This window comes from Rutilus rutilus (assembly GCF_951802725.1).
Source record: "Rutilus rutilus genome assembly, chromosome: 3".
Classification (NCBI taxonomy): Eukaryota; Metazoa; Chordata; class Actinopteri; order Cypriniformes; family Leuciscidae; genus Rutilus; species Rutilus rutilus.
The window spans coordinates 8826610-8846404 of NC_140211.1; the positions used below are offsets into that span (position 1 = coordinate 8826610).

Consider the following 19795-nt stretch of genomic DNA (forward strand, 5'->3'; position numbering starts at 1 on the left):
TGTGTATCAAGAGCTGAAGAAGGGAGAGACTGAATCTTTGAGAAATGTGGTGATGTACAGTGTATATTATGTGTATATTAAGTGTTTTTTGACGTGATGCATGTAAACCTGTTGTAGGAGACAAAATTAGGAATCTTTAAAATAGCAGAATAGGGGTACTTAAAATTTCTCATCTAATGAACTCTTTTCACAGACGTTTCCACAGGTATCAACATCGCAAATCTAGTAAAGTTTTTATATATTTATTATATATATATATATATATATATATATAATATATTTATATTTTATAATTATATTTATGACGCTATACTTTGTGTTATATTACCATGGCAGTAAATGACCAAAAAAAAAAGAAAGAACATTGTTGTGACAATCCATCTCTCTATATTTTCCTTCTCTTTTGGAAAATCTTGGAAATGCTATCATGTATTTCTTCTTTTGCTATAGGAGCAAATGGGAATACAAAAATGATATTTGCTGTTCACCACTATAGGAGTCTAAACAACTATGATGTCTTGCATACTTCTAAGAACCCTGGAAATGTGAAAAGGGTCCATGTTTATATTTTATTTTATATCAGCTGTATTTTAATTACTGAAAACAATTATCAAGCGTAGCGTTAGTTCTGGTAGGTCACGTTAGTCAAGCTCGCATCAGCTGATCCACATCTACCTATAGGAATACGACGCCTATCACCGCATACATATATAAGCTCCTTCAGTATTATCAGTAGCTATCGCGTTTCTCAGGAGCTAATTACCCTCCTCCATCTCCAGCTCCTCCTCTCGCCCAGTCAGGATTTGGCATTCGGATTCCCCTTGAATCAGAATAAATTCTCGAATTATGTTGTACATTAAAATGAATTAAATATGTTTGCATACATTCATGTTGGTTCTGTTCTGTTTCCCCTAAGGGAGGTTTATTGCTGCTCTAACTGCTCTTATCCATGCTAGGCTGCATGGATTTCTTGCCCAGAACAGAACAGAACCATACCGCCAATCCAAACTGTATGCTAACTGTCAATCGTATTTGACGATAGTGGTCCTGACAGAATTATTTTAATAGTTTTAGTTAACAGTTACAACACTGATCTGTATTTTTCCTCTTCTCCTCCTCTGAACTGCAGGTTTTCTCAGCACAGGCGATCAGTCTGCCAAAGGGAACTATGGTCTTCTGGATCAGATCCAGGCGTTGCGTTGGCTGAACGAGAATATCGGACACTTCGGTGGCGACCCCGAACGCATCACTATCTTTGGCTCTGGGGCCGGAGCATCGTGTGTGAACCTTCTCATCCTGTCCCACCACTCCGAGGGTACGAAAAGACGTGTGTGTCTGTGTGTGTACATGCATGTTAATGTTTTAACAGACTAATACTGTGTGTGTGTGTGTGTGTGTGTGTGTGTGTGTGTGTGTGTGTGTGTGTGTGTGTGTGTGTGTGTGTGTGTGTGTGTGTGTGTGTGTGTGTGTGTGTGTGTGTGTGTGTGTGTGTGTGTGTGTGTTTGTTACCTCACAAAATGTCTCACCGCCCTGTCCAACTCTGTTCTTTGCAATGCTCGTCAAAAAAGCCCACCTTCACCCACACCATCTTCATCATCATCATCACTGTCATCCTCACCTAACATCAGTCCTCCAGCCCTCATCTGTCAGTCACACCAGGTAAGTCATGACAGTTGTTATCCCTGGAGAAAACAGTCATGTCATCTTAAGCCAACAGAAACAGGGAAGAGATAAACAAATAAAGACGAGCTTTTGTGGGTAAGTGTTAAGATTCCCTTTAAGAGAACAGATCAAGTTCACTGAAGTGGAGCAAAGAAAGAAATGAACTTTTTTGAGCACCACTTAAATAAATATGTAAAGTAAATATGTGTTAGTGTGCCTGTTTGAAGGAGCTGGGTAAAGAGAAAAGCACAGGCGTGTTAGCAGAGAAAAAGCTACAGTAGCTCCGTATTGATTTCCCTGGGAAAGGTAACATGCTCTTCAATAATTAAAAAGACAGAAAGAGAGGAAGGAGGGCAGAACAAGGAGAAGAAGAGCCCTTCGGTAATATGTTTCAACTCTTCTCTTGAGAGAAAGAATAAGGCTTTGTTTGTTAAGTGTTTGTAAGAGAAAGGGCAACACGAAAATAATAGATTTACTGTTATTAACGCAAGATGGAATTTGCACAACGGTTACTCAATAATCACAGAAATGGGTTGTTTGTGCCAAACCAAGTCTTCATATTCCTTCTTTTTTTTTTCTCTCTCTGTGTTTTTTCTTTGATGCAATTCCAGCTGACACTGTGCTGAGCTCTATTGGAATTGACATCAAAATAATTCCATCCCATTAACAAGCTGGAGATACTGAAAACACAACAGCATTTAAATAACCGTACACCATCATATCACTGTTAAATGAGCTGACATGAAATACTTCTGGAAAATTGACAAGTCCTTCAGTGTGACAAATTAACTCATTTTAAAACTAATTTAAGTCTTTCCCTGGCATTCCCCGCAATCCATGTCATAACTGTTATACGGTAGGGGGCGCTATTGCACATCTTCTGAAAGAGTACTGAATCTCTGGATTAAAACACAGGCGAAGAATAAACGATGTTACTAATGTTACTGGGGGTGTTGATGAACTCGATCTACTCCATCTGTGTTTTGATCATCGTTCTCAATCCGATTCGGACATAGACTTTGACAAAAATGCAATTTTCTCAGCTTTTTTGTTCACAATGTTGCTTATTTATGAAACTTACCCACATTCAAGTGTTGATCAAAAGAGAATGCAAGCTAGAATAAAACGGGGTTTGTTTGTTGTTTAAAAGCAGAGGCTCTGTTCTTTCTTTTGATATATGACATGTTAGCATGTTTACAATGCAGGCATTTTCTGTTAAGCTGCTTTGAAACGATATGTATTGTGAAAAGTGCTATACAAATAAATGTGAATTTTATTTAATTGAATGTTCAGATATTCAGACAACTAAATATTCTGGGGGCCAAGAAAGTTGTGTGAAAATGATTTTAAAAAATGCTGAAAAGAAAAGTCGTCTTTTTTTTATCGCTGGCGGGGAAAGTGTTAAATTACATTTTGCTAATTACCTGTATAATTAGTTAGCATCCCGTTTTATGACCCCATATTAATTGTGAGACCACTACATGACATATTTGTACTATTAAAAATTCACTCATCGGAACCGTCAGTTTCAGTACACATATTCAAATACATTTCAAACTAAATATTTTACGTAAAAAAAATGGACATGCATCAACTATCCATAATATGTAAAGCTATGTATCCAGGTCTTGTTGTATGTAGTTAACAGCTTGCTATCGCTCCTCGCACCCAGGCCTGTTTCAGAGAGCCATTGCTCAGAGTGGTTCAGCGATCTCCAGCTGGTCCATCAGCTACCAGCCCCTGAAGTACACCAAGATTCTGGCCCGGAAAGTGGGATGCACATATGGGGAGACCGCAGACCTGGTGGACTGTCTCCGCAGGAAAAATTTCAGAGAGTTGGTGGACCAGGACATCCAGCCGGCCCGCTACCATATTGCGTTTGGACCCGTGATGGACGGAGACGTTGTGCCAGACGACCCCGAGATCCTGATGCAGCAGGTGATTTTCAGATCACTCTCACTTGTGTTGGTGGTTGCATTCATTTGGATTCAGCTTAGTTTATTATTACACATTTTCCATGGTGAATCGCTACTTTCCAAGAAAAGGATTAGGTTGTTCAGTTAACCACCCAAACTACCTTTTTTTTAACCAGATCTTAGTGAGGCTTTAAACTCAAGATTTTCCTTATCAGATCTAATATGTTCAAAATCATATGCTTTTGATATGCAGAATTAGGTTATATAGTGATATCACATATATAGGTGATTCAATTAAGGCCACTAAAATCTTTAAAAAAAAAGTGATGTAGACATTTTGATATTTTGTATAATGGTGATGATGTGATGGTAATGACATTTTTTACTTTTTGCAGAAAAACAAAAAGCTTATCAGATCAATTAACAATGTTTAAAAACAATTAAATTAAACAATTAAAAATGTTTAAAAATATATATATATATATATTTGCTGCTGCTCTGCATCTCGATCATATCCACATATAAAAATGACGTTAACACCCTTTATAAATGTTTTAAAGTGAGAAATTTAAAAAGTCTAGGTAGGCAAGCCTCATATTATTTGCATTTGAAATTCTGGTTAATGTAACATTTCAAAATAGGAATGAGTACTTAAAGATACATGATGAAACATTTAAAGCTATTATAATCTACCCTTAAAACTAAGATTTTTTTCATTCTAGGAGATAGACAAGTTCCTCTTAATTGAAGAGTATATATAAATACCTAGAGATTGGCATGGTTTTATTTCAGTTAGCCTAATAGCTGGTTTGATTTGCATTGAGAGATGATCTTATGGAAAGTACCCCATGCCAATCTCTAGGTATGGTGAAGGCTATGTGATGATGTGGGGCTATTTTAATTCCAAAGGCCAAGGGAACTTTATCAGGATGCATAGTATCCTAAAAAAAATATATAAAAAAATACTTAAAAATAAAAATCTGCCTGCCTCTATGGGAATTTAACATAGGGGTGTCCAAACTTATGCACCCTGTATTTTAAGGAAGAACATTTATTTATTTACGATACATTATTCATTCACAAAGAAAATTGGTGTCCTTAAAGGTTGGATTTTTCCTAATTTTTTAAATTAAGGCATTAAGTTCAGTTTCCAAAAGATGATTTTTTATTCCTCTTTTTAGTCAACTTTAGTATGGGTGTCTAAACTTATGCATAGCACTGTATATATGTATATGTAACACTTTTATCCAAAGCGACTTACAAATGTGGAGAACAGAAGCAGTTACACTAACAATAAGGGCGACAATATGTAAGTGCTGTGACAAATACAGATAAACTGTTAATATTAATGGATATTAGTGAGGAAATCGTACTGGTCTTCACTAGTTTAAAAAAAAAGGCTTATATATCAACAAAATCATGTTTTATTTAAAGCTGGTGTTTTGCACGTTTCTGTGATGGGAAGGTTTAGGGGTAGGGTTTGGATTAGGCCATAGTAAATATCATTATCCTGATATAAAATCAATGAAAGTCTGTTCAGTGTTCTCGCTAATATAGTGAAACCATCAGGTATCAATCTGGAGGTAAAATCCTTTCTCCACTAGGGGGAGTTCTTGAACTACGACCTTCTGATTGGAGTAAATCAAGGCGAGGGTCTGAAGTTTGTGGATGATGGAGGCACTGAGAGTGAAGAGGGGATCTCAGCTGCAGCCTTCGACTACACAATCTCCAACTTTGTGGATAACCTCTATGGATACCCTAAAGGTAGGCTCTTTTCTGAGGTAATATCAAGATATGACTTTATATTAAATTGTGAAATAACTAATGTTCTGATATAAAACATGAAATTAAAGCCAATAATGAGGGGCAGTATAACATAACATTTCTGTTACTGTTGTACTATGTAAACTGCTTCCTCTTGGTTTGGTGCTGTTGTTAAGTTGTTCCACCAGAGGGCGATAAAAGACAAGCAATGGTCATATTTTATGTGACATGCTTGTCAAATGGAAGATTTTATGCCTGGTATTTAAAGTTCCTTTGGATGTGACATATATTTTAAATAACATGCATTCATTGACATGACATGTTTCCCTATTTTCTACTTTATTCCCATCTGCCCCCAGGCAGTATTTTCTTGTCTGCTTTTTCTTCACTGTAATTACTCTCTGTGTTTTTGTAGGTAAAGACATCCTGAGGGAGACTATTAAGTTCATGTACACAGACTGGGCGGACCGAGACAATGGGGAAATGCGGCGCAAGACTCTCCTGGCATTATTCACTGATCACCAGTGGGTGGCGCCAGCCATCGCTACTGCCAAACTCCACGCGGACTATCAGTCTCCTGTGTACTTCTACACGTTCTACCACCACTGCCAGACCGAGACCCGACCCGAGTGGGCAGACGCGGCTCACGGGGACGAGATACCGTACGTGTTCGGCGTGCCCATGATCGGAGCAACTGACCTCTTCCCTTGCAACTTTTCCAAGAATGATGTCATGCTCAGCGCTGTGGTCATGACCTACTGGACCAACTTTGCCAAGACCGGGTGGGGTTTTTTTTCTAGTTTTATTAGTTTTTAAATTCTAGTTTATCTATCTATCTATCTATCTATCTATCTATCTATCTATCTATCTGTCTGTATGGCTGTGTTTCTGTCCATCTATCTGTCTATCTAGCTATCTGTCTGTCATTCTATATGTCTGTCTATCCATCTGTCTGTCTGTCTGTCTGTCTATCCATCTGTCTGTCTGTCTATCTGTCTGTCTGTCTATCCATCTATCTTTCTGTCTATCTGTCTGTCTATCCATCTGTCTGTCTGTCTGTCTGTCTATCCATCTATCTGTCTGTCTGTCTATCCATCTATCTGTCTGTCTATCATCTATCTGTCTGTCTATCCATCTATCTATCTGTCTGTCTGTCTATCCATCTATCTGTCTGTCTGTCTGTCTGTCTGTCTGTCTGTCTGTCTATCCATCTATCTGTCTGTCTGTCTGTCTGTCTGTCTGTCTGTCTGTCTGTCTGTCTATCATCTATTTGTCTGTCTGTCTATCCATCTGTCTGTCTGTCTGTCTATCCATCTATCTATCTATCTATCTATCTGTCTGTCTGTCTGTCTATCCATCTATCTGTCTGCCTGTCCATCTATCTGTCTGTCTATCATCTATCTCAGTGGTTCTCAAACCTGTCCTGGCGTACCCCCAACACTGCACGTTTTCTTTGTCTCCCTAATAAAACACACCTGATTCAACTCATCAGCTCATTCACCCATGTTATAATGAGCTGATGAGTTGAATCAGGTGTGTTTGATTAGGGCGACAAAGAAAACGTGCAGTGTTGGGGGTACGCCAGGACAGGTTTGAGAACCACTGATCTATCTGTCTGTCTGTCTGTCTGTCTGTCTGTCCATCTATTTGTCTGTCTATCTGTCTGTCTATCCATCTATCTATCTGTCTATCATCTATCTGTCTGTCTGTCTGTCTATCCATCTGTCTGTCTATCATCTATCCGTCTGTCTGTCTATCTGTCTGTCTATCCATCTACATCTGTCTGTGTGTTTGTCTGTCTATCTTTCTGCCTGTGTGTCTGTCTGTCTGTTTGCCTATCTAGCTGTCTTAATTTAGCCATTTTGTCATAAAGACCTGTGCCACTCATTCAAGCAGAACCTGCAGACGTTTAAGCGAATTGCACCAGATCGTATAGATGTATATCAGTTTATCGCCCTAAATCAAATTCCAATTATCTATCAGTTATAAAATTGCAATTTGATAGTGTTTTGAGAATTTCAAAAGCATTTACAATTTGGCTCTGAATGTCTCACATCCTCGGTGTGTAATACATTAAAATACCCTTTTTGACAAAAGATATCTGTTGTCTCTAGGGATCCCAACTTGCCTGTTCCTCAGGACACCAAGTTCATCCACACCAAGCCCAACCGTTTTGAGGAAGTGATCTGGACCAAGTTCAACTCTAAAGACAAGCAGTATCTCCACATTGGCCTGAAGCCTCGCATCCGGGACAACTACCGAGCAAATAAGGTTGCCTTCTGGCTGGAACTGGTTCCTCACCTCCACAACCTTCACGAGGAGGTCTTCAGCACCGCCACAACCCGACTCCCTCCGGGTACCGCCCGTACCCCAGTCTGGAAGGGTACGGGACCCCGTACAACACGCCATCCCATCCCAACCTTCCCTTCAGAGCCGGACGCCGATAGTTCAGAGCCGCCTCGATTCCCTCCCTTCCCGAGCGACACCCGGGATTACTCGACAGAACTGAGCGTGACGGTCGCCGTCGGTGCGTCGCTCCTCTTCCTCAACATCCTTGCCTTCGCCGCGCTTTACTACAAACGTGACAAACGGCACGAGATGCGACGGCACCGGTTGTCCCCGCAACGAGGCGTTCCCTCTAATGACTTGGCACACAGCCAGGAGGAAGAGATCATGTCCTTGCAAATGAAGCACTCGGAGCACGACTCCCACCACGACATGGAGCCATTGCGACCGCATGATATTTTACGTCCCGCGTGCCCTCCCGACTACACGCTGGCGCTGAGGCGGGCGCCCGACGATGTCCCGCTCATGACCCCTAATACTATCACCATGATTCCTAGCACCATCACCGGCATGCAACCGCTCCATGCCTTCAACACCTTCCCCACAACCACCGGGCACAACAACACCTTACCCCACCCTCACTCCACCACACGTGTATAGTAGCGCCACCGAACGAGAGGACTAGCTCTCATACGTATCCAGTTTTCTCTCTCTGTCCCCCTTTTCAAGATCCTGAACTTCAGATGCTCTCGGTAACGCTGCCAAGAACAGCGACAGCGAATCCTGTTGGCGTTCTTATAGACTAAATCAACGGTTCGGTAGAAGTTGTACACACTAGAGGAGCTCTGTTTATAGACTCTACGGTGAGCAACAGATTCGGCCGGCCGTGACGAGCCATCGGCCTCGTACTCGATTCAACTCGCTGTTTGTTTTTCCACAATGTCCTTAAAAAGGAGGGGCGTCGATGACTGACTAAGCTGATCTGATGTCACGAGGGGAAATGATGAATCATTTTCCCACTAAATTGGCAGAGTGCAGATTTCATCCATCCTTTTCTTTTTACCATCCTTCTTTGTTATTCCATTACCAGCGAAACGCTCTGTCCGAATGTGATCTGTGTCCTTGGATTATGTTTTACATGAATCGTAGGGGCATTCGATAAGACAGAAGCTGGATATGTTGTGTTTACCTGCAGTCTTGTGTCAAGTATTAAATCATACCTTGTAACAAGAGACACAGGGAATGAGAGAAAATCACAGCGTCTGACAGACGCAAAAACAAAAAGTGCCAACCTACTCTCTTCTTCTCTCGCTCTGCCCTGTCATTTTATCACACATATTTGATTTGGCAACGTGTTGTTTCTTAGGAAGATTTTTTGTATGTATAAATATAAAGACAAATATATAAAAGAATGATATAAATATATATTTACATGGATTGCTATGGGGGATCTATGCATGACATATTTTAAAGCACCAAGAAGGACACTGAGCTGTAAACTCCCACAGCATTTTGCTTATTTGCATTTTTTTTTTTTTTACTTTGCTTGCTTACAATGGTTGCAGAAACTTCTCCCCAGTGGTGTTTTCATCAGCATTACTCAAACTGTTACGTCCTCCTCAGTCTGACCACTCTATAGGACACATCCAGAAAGAGATCTATTGGCAATATTCTTTCAAATGGTTTTATATATATATATATATATATATATATATATATATAGTTGTTGGTGCTAATATTTGACCATCAACCATGTAGTGCTCTAAGAGACATCTGTGATGGTCCGGACTTTTGCATAAATACTGCAAATGGCGAATTCATATGTAGCTTTGCATCTCTTTCATGGGCCTGTGACCAATATTCAGCTTTTATTAATATTATTTTTCACAGAGACAAATACAAATGATGGCCTCAGCTCATCTCTCTCTCTGTCTCGGCCTCTCTTGTTCTATCTTTGTCCTTGCTCTTTTGGTTCTACATAGGGCTGCACGTTTTCAAGTTTTTCATTAACCGTTAACCGAGGCCCTTAGCGGTTAATACTCGGTTAACCATAGTGTGCGCGCCGCAACCCCGAGATAGGCGTAATTTGCGGGTGGGACATGTCCCCACCACAATTTTCTAAGGTCGATATTGTCCCCACCACTTTGAAACATCTCGCGGCACGAATACCAATACAAATAAACAAAACATCTCCAGTTAACTAGCAGAGCATTCATTTCGTTCGTTTTTTTTTTTTTTTTTTTTTTTTTTTTAGGCGATCTAGCGCTGAAATGTTTTGTTTTTTAAATCAAGTGATCAAAGTGCTCGTTGCTGCTGCGATCGAGAAGGGTCTTGTAAATCGTGCTGAGGTATTATTAATTCGTGGCCACGAAACAATTCACCTGAATATTCACCAATTCACACACAAAAAAAAGGAATAAAAAGCTGTACGAGAATAGTCGGCCTTCACTGAAGAGCTATCTTCACAGGTAAGAAAAACAGTTTAATAATTATTATTAATTCGTGGCCACGAAATAATTCACCTGAATATTCACCAATTCACAAAAAATAGGTCTTTAGCATTCACTAATTAATAGTATCAAACTGTTTTTGGCCACGTTGTAATTCGTTAAATCAAAATGAGGGAGGGAATTAGTTCAACGTGTCCACGATTTATTAAAACGAGGGAACAAATAAGTCGTCGTAACAACTAATTATTTAGATCAGTGGACAGGGCGCATAGAACAAACAGTGAGAGAGCCCCGGCCGCGCGCGCGCGCACTCTCACCGCCTTCAAACAACACGAGCGCTGCATTGCTCTCTCCCTCGCGCATATCAACACAATAGTAAAAGGTCTGAAGACCGATTGTGTTTTATAGATTAGTAGTTTGTTCATATAAAGTGTTTGATTAGCAAGTACATGTTTAGGAAATGCATAATACAAATTGTATGGGTTAATGTAACGGTAAACGGACTCTGCGGGTAAAACTGTTGTGATGAAACTGCGCATGCGCGGGGTAAAACTGCTGGGGTAAAGCTGTGGCTCTGCGGCTCTGCAGACAGATATTATTGTGCTGCGATCAGTGGCGCGGATACTATGTTTGTTTCTGGCTCGCGCACAGCCTTCACTCTCGGACGCGCGCTTTCTTTGCCCGCTTCATATTAGAAAACTGGTCTAGCGGTCTCTGGTGGTGCAAAAATGTATTACAACTAAATTCAATGCACGCCATTGACGCCACTTAACCGAGCAAAATGTTTCACTCGGTTACGCAATTTTTAACGGTTAATCGGTTAATCGGTTAACCATGGACACCCCTAGTTCTACATCATTTGGTATTTGACAACTCAATTTAATCAGCATCTTTTTTTGTGTATTGGTGCGTATACACACATGAAGAGTGTTTTCTTGCCAATATGTCTCTTGCCAGGTGCCCTGTACATTTGTGTTAATGTAAATGTGTGAGATAAAGAGTATATGTGACAGAGGCCCTGTTTACACTTGGTAATAAGATCGATCGGATCACAAGTAGACGAGTGAGACATTCCCGTTTACACCTGGTGTTTTAATCCGTCTCTTTTGTCCACTTTCAACCACTTCTGTCCTGATTTCTTCAAGGGGAGGGTCTATGGGTGGTAAATGTTTGGGCTTTTTCAGATCTTTCGATCTAATGGACAAAATAAGCTAATGCAATTTACATATGAACGCACTCGGAGACGACTGAAAAACACACGGAGAGCATCCGCTTTAGTTTTTGTGCTGACAGCTGCAAGATCAGCCGAACGCTGTGAGTGTGTGTTAGAAATTTAGGATTGGAGAAAGAACATGGTACGTTTTTCTTCAGCCGACAAAGTTTAAATCCCGTCTGCCGCTTCCCGTAATGTTACGCATGAGGTCAGTAGACGGAGAGAAGACGGTCTTCTGCGGCTGTTTGAACACATTCGACCACATCAGCGTTTACACTACGAAAGCAATCCGGTCGAATGTGTTTTTAAATACCTCTGGAAGTGGTGGAAAGTGGATAAGCTGAAAACGTTTTAGACACCGTTTACTCCTGTATTTAGCGTCATCCAATTGTGATCCGATCAGCCAAAACGCATCGTAATATCAGGTGTGAACAGGGTCAGAGAGGCACAAAGAAAGAGAAAGCTTCAATCTTCATAACACAAAAATCAGATCTGTGGCCCTCTGTCATTCCTTCATGAAAACCTACCTGGCTTTAGGCCATTTTACATACAAAACAGTTGTATGTTGTGCTATAGGAAGAGGCTAGAAGCACCTCATAATATCAGTTTGGTGTGTTTACCCACATCTCTACATATCACACATCTGTCTGCACTGCAGTGCACACTTGACCTTTTTGGTTATGACAAGCACAGCAAATAGAGCAAATGATTTCATGTTCAGGTTAAAGAACGAATGGCTCAGAATCACTGCGGGATTAACACGATCACTTCTCTTCTGTTCATGCCTTGTTAGTCTTATTTTTCTGCCACTGCTGTCTGTGTCACGGGAGGATGACGGTTTGTGTTTGTCTCACTGTTGGCTCAGTGTGTCGAGTCTGAGAGGCTCACAATATTTCTCTCAGCCAAACACAGGACCATCATCACGGAGCAAGAACTAATGCCAGTATGCCGTAAAACATGAACAGACTCAAGCTGAGGGAGCATACTGGAGGTTTAGTGTGTCATAAAAACAGGACTTTATTCTGTGTTGTGGACTAACAGCCCAATGGACGACAGCAACAACTGGACACTAAACTACGGGAGTTACTGGGAGTCTAGACTGGACCTGTGGATATGTACCATCTGTGGACTTTTGTGTGGTTGTAGTTATATCTAAACTCCATTTTAAACAAACTATGAGGAGTTGACTAGAGCTGCGTACAAAACAACCTCAATTCTAATAATCAATACTGTTTTAAGAGATGAGTTGAGACTCTTGTTATTTTTCTTGTTTGGTTTTGTACGCTCAACCACTAGAGTGTGATGTTGTGGTACATCCAGAATAAAGACTCTACATCCATTACGAGCCATTCATTGGGTCTTCAGTAGGCGTACAGTGAGAGGAGGATAATAGAATTTAACTGTACATTTTTAAGTGTGAGAACAAATCAACTGAAAATATTTGTAAATATTCAGTTACTTGTTTGTTTAATGTTTTCCCCCCTTTGTTTTTGTTTTTGTTTTTTTTCTGGTCGAATGAAATATAAGATACTTTGTGACCAGGACAACAGGTGCAAGTTGTAATTCAGCCACCAGCAAAATTGATGAATCCCATCGTTTGGAGGTTAAATTCACTTTCTGCTGCTTCATTTAGTTTTGGGATTTGTGGATGGAGGTGATTTATTGCTCTTGTATTTGAGCATAGAGATGGTGTATCATGTAGCATATCAATGTCACTCATATTTCTGCACAAGTATGACCAGCTGTTCATTTCAGATAGAAATCTTTAATATGGAGATATGGACTGGAAGCACTGGAAACCATGGTGGTTTGAGAAGTATTTCATCTGCCATGAAATTGTTGTAGCATTACATTCTTACCAAAATGCACCCAGGACTTCATTAAATATCTAAAATAGGTGAAAAGTATTATTTTGTGATCACATTTTACTACACTTAAGTATATACTATTGTTAATGAATTAAGCATCTAGAAAATAATGCCAAAATAAAGATGGCATAAAGAGCGCAAGAGGGTCTCAATATGTCAAACCTGGTGGTTTAAAGATTACTGAATAAATGAAGCACATGTTATTTCTCTAACAAAATAAACATTTTACTGGGTCCTAAAGCAAATTTACACCTGTTGCCCTGTTTTACTATATGTTCAGAATCAGAACGCCACACTTGATGAAGAATAAACATGTTAATAATGGATTTAAAAAAAAGAAAAGGTAAAAATATATAAATAAGGTGATGATATTTCTCTTTATTTAGAAGTTATTACACACTGTATGCTGTGACTCTGATCTGGGGAACATTAAAGAAATTCATAGCCAGACATCAGACTCTGTTTCCTTTTAATCAAATTACTAATCATCTAAATGACTCATTTGATTGGAAGTAGTGCATTAATTAACTGCATTAAATTGCTGTACTTGAAGTGTAATTTCCATTTACCTTGATGGACAACAGAATGGTCAGGAGATCAACATGTTCAGCTATTCTCCACCCATCACTGGTGATTCGTTTGTGTCACAAGTGCAAATGAGAAGCAAGGTTGATGGAGAAGAGTTGTTATGAAAGAAAAATTGAGAGTTGATGGAGAAAAAGTTAGTATAAAGTGTTGAATAATAATTAAAGAAATTCATAAACCAGACATGTAAAACTTGTTTAACAAAAAATTATATTTACTGTTGATTGGCATGTATTAAATGTGATTATAGATGCACAGAATTCTAGCAAATTTTTGGCATAGAATAGACATTCTGAGCAAAAACGTTTATTTCAGTGATTTAAGAAACCTGAACACTACACTGTTAAAAATTTACATCGAGCAATGAATACGTTAAAATGCCGTTATACTTTGTCTACGTCATTTCACTAAAACAAAAAAACGGTAATGTACTGCTTTTGAACATAACAGGATTATACTGTTGAAAATTTACAGCAATTTCTAACAGTGTAGGCCACTAAATAAATAACATGTAATTTACTAGAGGTTCTTCGTCTATTTTATGAATATAAATTTGACATAAAATATTGAATAATGCATAATTCTAAGATAGCATCCCACGCCTACTTAAAAACATTATAAATAAACAAATTAGTTGAATGAATGATTAAAAAAAACATCAGGTGCAGGCTAATTTGCATACTTATGGACTATTCTATGCCGTTTTGTAGTATAAATAGTGTGAGTAGTGTGTGTCGCAGCTTTCATTACGTAGTGGAGGAGGAGGGTTGACAGTTGAGTCAATTACACAGTTGAGTACGCATAATGTACAGTGCCTCATTTGTTGACCCAACTTCAGTGTTTTTAAAAAAAAAAAAAGAACAGTTGAATGAAGACTCATAAACAGAGTCACTTGTCGCCACCTACTGGTATAATGATGTCACCTGCAGAAAGAGCCCCTGAAAAATCTGGACTTTTATGTCATAACTTTTGGAACACTGCTCAGCCAATCAAGATTAAGGTTTAGAATTAATTCAATCTTTATCTTTAATAAGATTGGTAAGTGAATCGCAGCCATGTCTACAACAAGCGGCAACCTTCCGGGGCCTGTACCATGAAGCCGGATTAGGTGGCTAGCCAGCTATGTTTCAGTTTAGTTTCCGCCAACCCTGGGTTTTTTAGGTACTATGAAAGTAGCTTGGCTTTAATTGGTGTTCGTCGCCATGGTATCTTACGCTGCACGGCTGACCTGCTCCGGGGCAGGTTATGTTCTGGATTCGAGATCTCAGACTGAAGTTTGACCAATCAGCTGAGAGCAAAGAAACATATAGGTGATGTAACTTATTCCCAGTGTCTGTTGCAATGACTTCACCTTTTCTTCCAAATCCGGTGGACATATCAGCGCAAATTGTTTGACGAGAGCACTTCGTAGAGAAAGAGTTTTTAGCCAGACAAAATCCCCTTGCCTTTCCTGATAGTTACTTGTATGAAATATACAGATTTTCCGCGGAAGGAATGTCTTATCTTTGCGAACTTCGTGAGCCGCACATAAAGAATTTAACACGTCGAATTCATGCACTAACAGTGTGCAATGGCCTTTACTGTACCGCAGGTATTGCGTTGCGTTTTTTTGCAAGTGGTACATACTTGCACGGTGGGTGACGCACAGAAGCTAGGGGAAAACACGGTTTGTCGAACCATTCGCAAGGTGGTCTCGCTCTGCATGAGTACATGAAGAGTTTCGTTAATAGTGTTCCCCGGACATTTATGAACCATGTCCATAAAAGAGGGCTTTTCTAAAATTGCCAGTAAGATATATTGATAGGGTGATATATCACATGAACACAATTTTATTTATTTTTTAAAGCAAATTTCACAAATGTACTATACAATAGGCTACATGTTAAAAATTATTTTACATCTTTTTTATTTTTATTCTGTTAATCTTATGATAGGATTCCCTAGAGTCATTGCTCCATGTATGCAGTGTATTGCTCCAATCTCCACTGCTCTAGGGGAACATGAGGCAGATTATGTTACAGTTTTTCTCCATTGGTTTGGCTCATTTCTTGAAACAGAAATTACATTCTCAAAACAACATGGACAAACATCCAAACCACCTGGCAATTGTTCACAACAGAATTGAATTTCTCATTCATTTCATCAAATTGCAAATGTCTAATTACATGTCTCAATGTCTCAGTACATCTTTGCAAATGATTAAGTACAGGTAGCCTACATTTAGCACAATCTCCAAGTGAATAGATCTTGTTGATCTAAACTGATTGTAGATTCTCAGTCTAATGGTTGTTTGCTCCAAAATGTGTCAGCGTCATTTCATTGTATAAGTCATCACATGCACAATAGTCTGTTCAATTGTCAAAATTAGTCAAGCACATAATACCATGAATACCATATATGTATGTATGTATATATATATATATATATATATACAAAAAAAAAAAAACATATAATATTATTGGCCACCGGGCCATGGTGGATGTCCCAGGCCAGCGAGGGGGCAATATAACTATGTGTGCTGCCATATCTGAGAATGGTGTGGCCACTCACATCCCCAGTCTTGGCCCATACAGAAGCTCCTCATCTTCTTGGACCGCCTTCATTTTGATTTGATCCCTGAGAATGAAAGAGTTTTTGTAGGGCCTCACCTACCACAATATGTCATTGTATGGGACAATGTGAACTTCCACTGTGGCCCGCTCATCAGGGCCTGGTTCACTACTCAATCCAAAGATGGTCATGGTGTTCCTACCAATCCTATTGAGGAGTATTTCTCCGCTTGGAGGTGGGGAGTGTTGAGCATCGGGCTCAAGATCAGAGGTCCCTGCTCCATGCAATGGACGCTGCATGTGAGGATATTACAGGAGATCAGTGTAGGGGATTGGTTGCGACATGCACGCCGTTTATTCCCTCGTTGCATCACAAGGGAGAATATACGCTGTGATGTAGACGAGAATCTGTGGCCAGACAGACAGCAGCATGTGGATGGCCAGGAGGGTGAGGATGGTGGCCAGTGAAGAACTGTTAGATGTGAAACTCAAGCTTTATTTACAGCACTGTAGGCTGCATATAATTTTCATTGTTTTTTGTTTGTGTGTTTATATTACAGTATATTATGCTGTGTACATTTTCTTTTTACTCTGATGTGTGGAAGTAACTTTATGTGTGTGAATGATAATGGTTACAATTTCCTTGGCAGTATGAGTGCAATGTGTGATGTCAAACCTTGGAGGCTACTCTTACCCTAAAATCCTATTTCTTTTCAGTTTTATACACAATTGTATTCTGTTAGCTAGACAAAAAAAAAAAAAAAAACAGTACAGTAACCATTGTCAATGAAGGACTAAGCTAAGACTGAAAGGTGGACATGAGGGATATTTCAATGGTCCTCTGCCATAGTGACAAAACATCTAAACATATGACTTGCAGTGCTTACACAATGCCAAAGGGACGAAGCATTTTGGGGGCACTGACTGTTTAAATGAGAAGGAAATTTAGTTTTGACACATGAGTAAACTGTTTTGGGAGAGGTATGAGCTTTTTCAAGTGAGCTATAGTGTTGTGCTGAACTGTAAGACTGTTTTGCCAAATGATCTTAGAGATTTGAGAATGTAATTTCTGTTTCAAGAAAGCCAAACCAATGGAGAAAAACTGTAATAGGAAGTCTCATCACAGCGTTAATGTTCAGGTAGAGATGATGTGAATATGTGAGGATTATTTTCTGTGAGATGAATCTTTAAATTAATAGTAACATTAACAGATATAACAATGATATACTAAACATTTCATCTGCAGACGACTTGTGGTCATGAACAATCATGATCATGATCACAAGTTCGGATGCCAAATGGCCTGGCTCCAGTGCTTGTCTCACAAATTTTCTGAGAGTCTGTGTTGTGTCAGCGCTTTGAGGAAAGCAAGTTAAATTTGGTACAGTACAAAACACTGTTAATTTGAACTGAGATAGAAAAACCTACACAATAACCCCTTATCATGACCCTCAGACAGGGCCACAGCACCGCTTCAGTGTGGCCCTCAGTTAAACCAGAGTGAAGATAGTTGAAATGTGCCTTTAGGATGCCAAAGGTCATCTCTGTGTTCGGCTCTTAAGAGTCACCAGAGCGGGCATCACAGATAGTGGCTGCATGTGCCATTCTGCACAATATAGCCACCATTAGAGAGGAGCGATAAACACCACAAAACCAGCTTCTCCCCGATGAAACTGACCCGATCACACTTGACCACCCAGCTGGTGCAGATGTAGATGCAATCACCATACAATATTACACTTAATAAAAGCACATTGAAACTGCAGATAGGTCTCAAACTGTTTTATTGGTTTTGTGGGATGAGAGGGAGAAAGAGAGCAAGAGAAAGTTGCATTAATAAATATTCATAGTAAAGTGTTACTTGGTTAAATAAGTTCACATACTGAGATCAGTTTTATCCAGCTGTTTGATCTCCATTTTCTTTTTTTTCTTTTTTTTGAGCCTCCTCAGCTCACAGTCCAGCTCCTTTAGTGAACAGTCTAGTTCAAGTCTCCTTTATTGTGCAGTCTAGTTCAAGACTCCTTTAGTGAACAGTCTAGTTCAAGACTCCTTTAGTGAACAGTCTAGTTCAAGACTCCTTTAGTGTGCAGTCTAGTTCAAGACTCCTTTAGTGTGCAGTCTAGTTCAAGACTCCTTTTGTACAGGGCCCTGACTGAGTCTGTTTCCACCTGAAACATAATTCCACCACAAACATGATCATTACAAGTTTTCTGGAGGCTCATCAAATCACAAAAAAATCCTTGACTTCCTACAAACACAGGACTGACTGTAATTTATGTCAAGGGTTTTAAATCCTTACACATTTCTTCTGAAGCCCATTGAGGTAGAGGCCTCAGTTTCTGGGGCAGGTTGTGAAAAATCCTACAATAAAAGAGATGTGTAAGGGCCAGTTCCTTTTTTATGCCACACATTCAAATGTTTGCCATAGTAAAAAGCCCAGTGCATTCACATCAGCAACTGTCTCAGAACACACAGACAGTGTCTTCATCATTTCCTCCACCCTAATAAATAAAAATAGGCCAATGTAAAGCATAACTGTTGTAAAGCAGGTTATGTTTCTGGTGTTCTGTCTGCTGCATACTGACCTCTGTGTGGGAGACTGTGTGAATGTGTGCTGGCTTCAACAGGGACACTGAATCTCCCTCTACTGCAGAACATACACTCATCCATATTTAAAACTTAAGAAAAGTAGTAATGTATTGCACACGTACCCAGTGTTACTTACTTAGGGAGCCAGCACCAGGGTCAGATTGTACAGCACCTGTAATCCCATCCATAATCGGCCGTCCCTTGCCTACTAAGAGCCAACTCCTCTGCCAGTGTATTCTGGTTTTCTGAATTTAACTCTTTATTTCTGTTTGCTGCAAACAGGTGTTTGTGATCAAATGTTCACTAAAGTAATAAAAGGTTGTGGTAAATACTCACCACTTTGAATTATATTTTTATATTTTGTCTTTATCTGCTGCCAAGAACACAGGGGGCCCTATTTTAACGATCTGAAACGCAAGTGTCAAAGCGCAAAGCGCAAGTAACTTTGTGGGCGGGTCTTGGCGCTGTTGCTATTTTCCCGGCGGGATAAATGACTCTTGCGCCCGACGCAAATCTAAAAGGGGTTGGTCTGAAGTAGCTTCATTATTCATAGGTGTGGTTTGGGCATAACGTGAAATAAACCAATCAGAGCGACATCTCACATTCCCTTTAAGAGCAGGCGCGCTTGTTCTAAAGCGGATTCCTATTATAACGGCGGATTTGCCAGGCACGCGCCAGGAGCGGTTCACAGCCGAGGAGACCGACGTTCCCGTCAGGGCCGTAAAACACCGAGAAGTGACATTGGCGATGGAGAAACAAACACACCCAAATTAGCTTCAGTTAAACAGGCATATGATAATTTGGGTAAATGTGTAAGCTAGATTTATGCCTATTTTTTTTTTCACATCTTCATGGACACAACAATGATTTCCCTCGTGTATTAATATGAATAAATGAATGAAATCTTTATTTT

At 39.7% G+C, this 19795-nt stretch overlaps 1 protein-coding gene across 4 annotated transcripts in view; it reads left to right on the top strand.

The window, feature by feature from the left end:
- The window catches only part of nlgn2a (neuroligin 2a), a 248988-nt gene extending 235331 nt beyond the window's left edge, over nt 1-13657 (top strand). For all 4 annotated transcript variants that reach the window (XM_084404865.1, XM_084404864.1, XM_084404867.1 and 1 more), the window contains 5 exons: nt 1130-1315; nt 3335-3600; nt 5183-5342; nt 5758-6124; nt 7457-13657. In XM_084404865.1, the coding sequence (XP_084260991.1) occupies nt 1130-1315; nt 3335-3600; nt 5183-5342; nt 5758-6124; nt 7457-8288 (1811 nt within the window). In that variant the 3' untranslated portion in view covers nt 8289-13657. The remainder of the gene's footprint in view (nt 1-1129; nt 1316-3334; nt 3601-5182; nt 5343-5757; nt 6125-7456) is intronic.
- The last annotated feature ends 6138 nt before the right edge of the window (nt 13658-19795 follow it).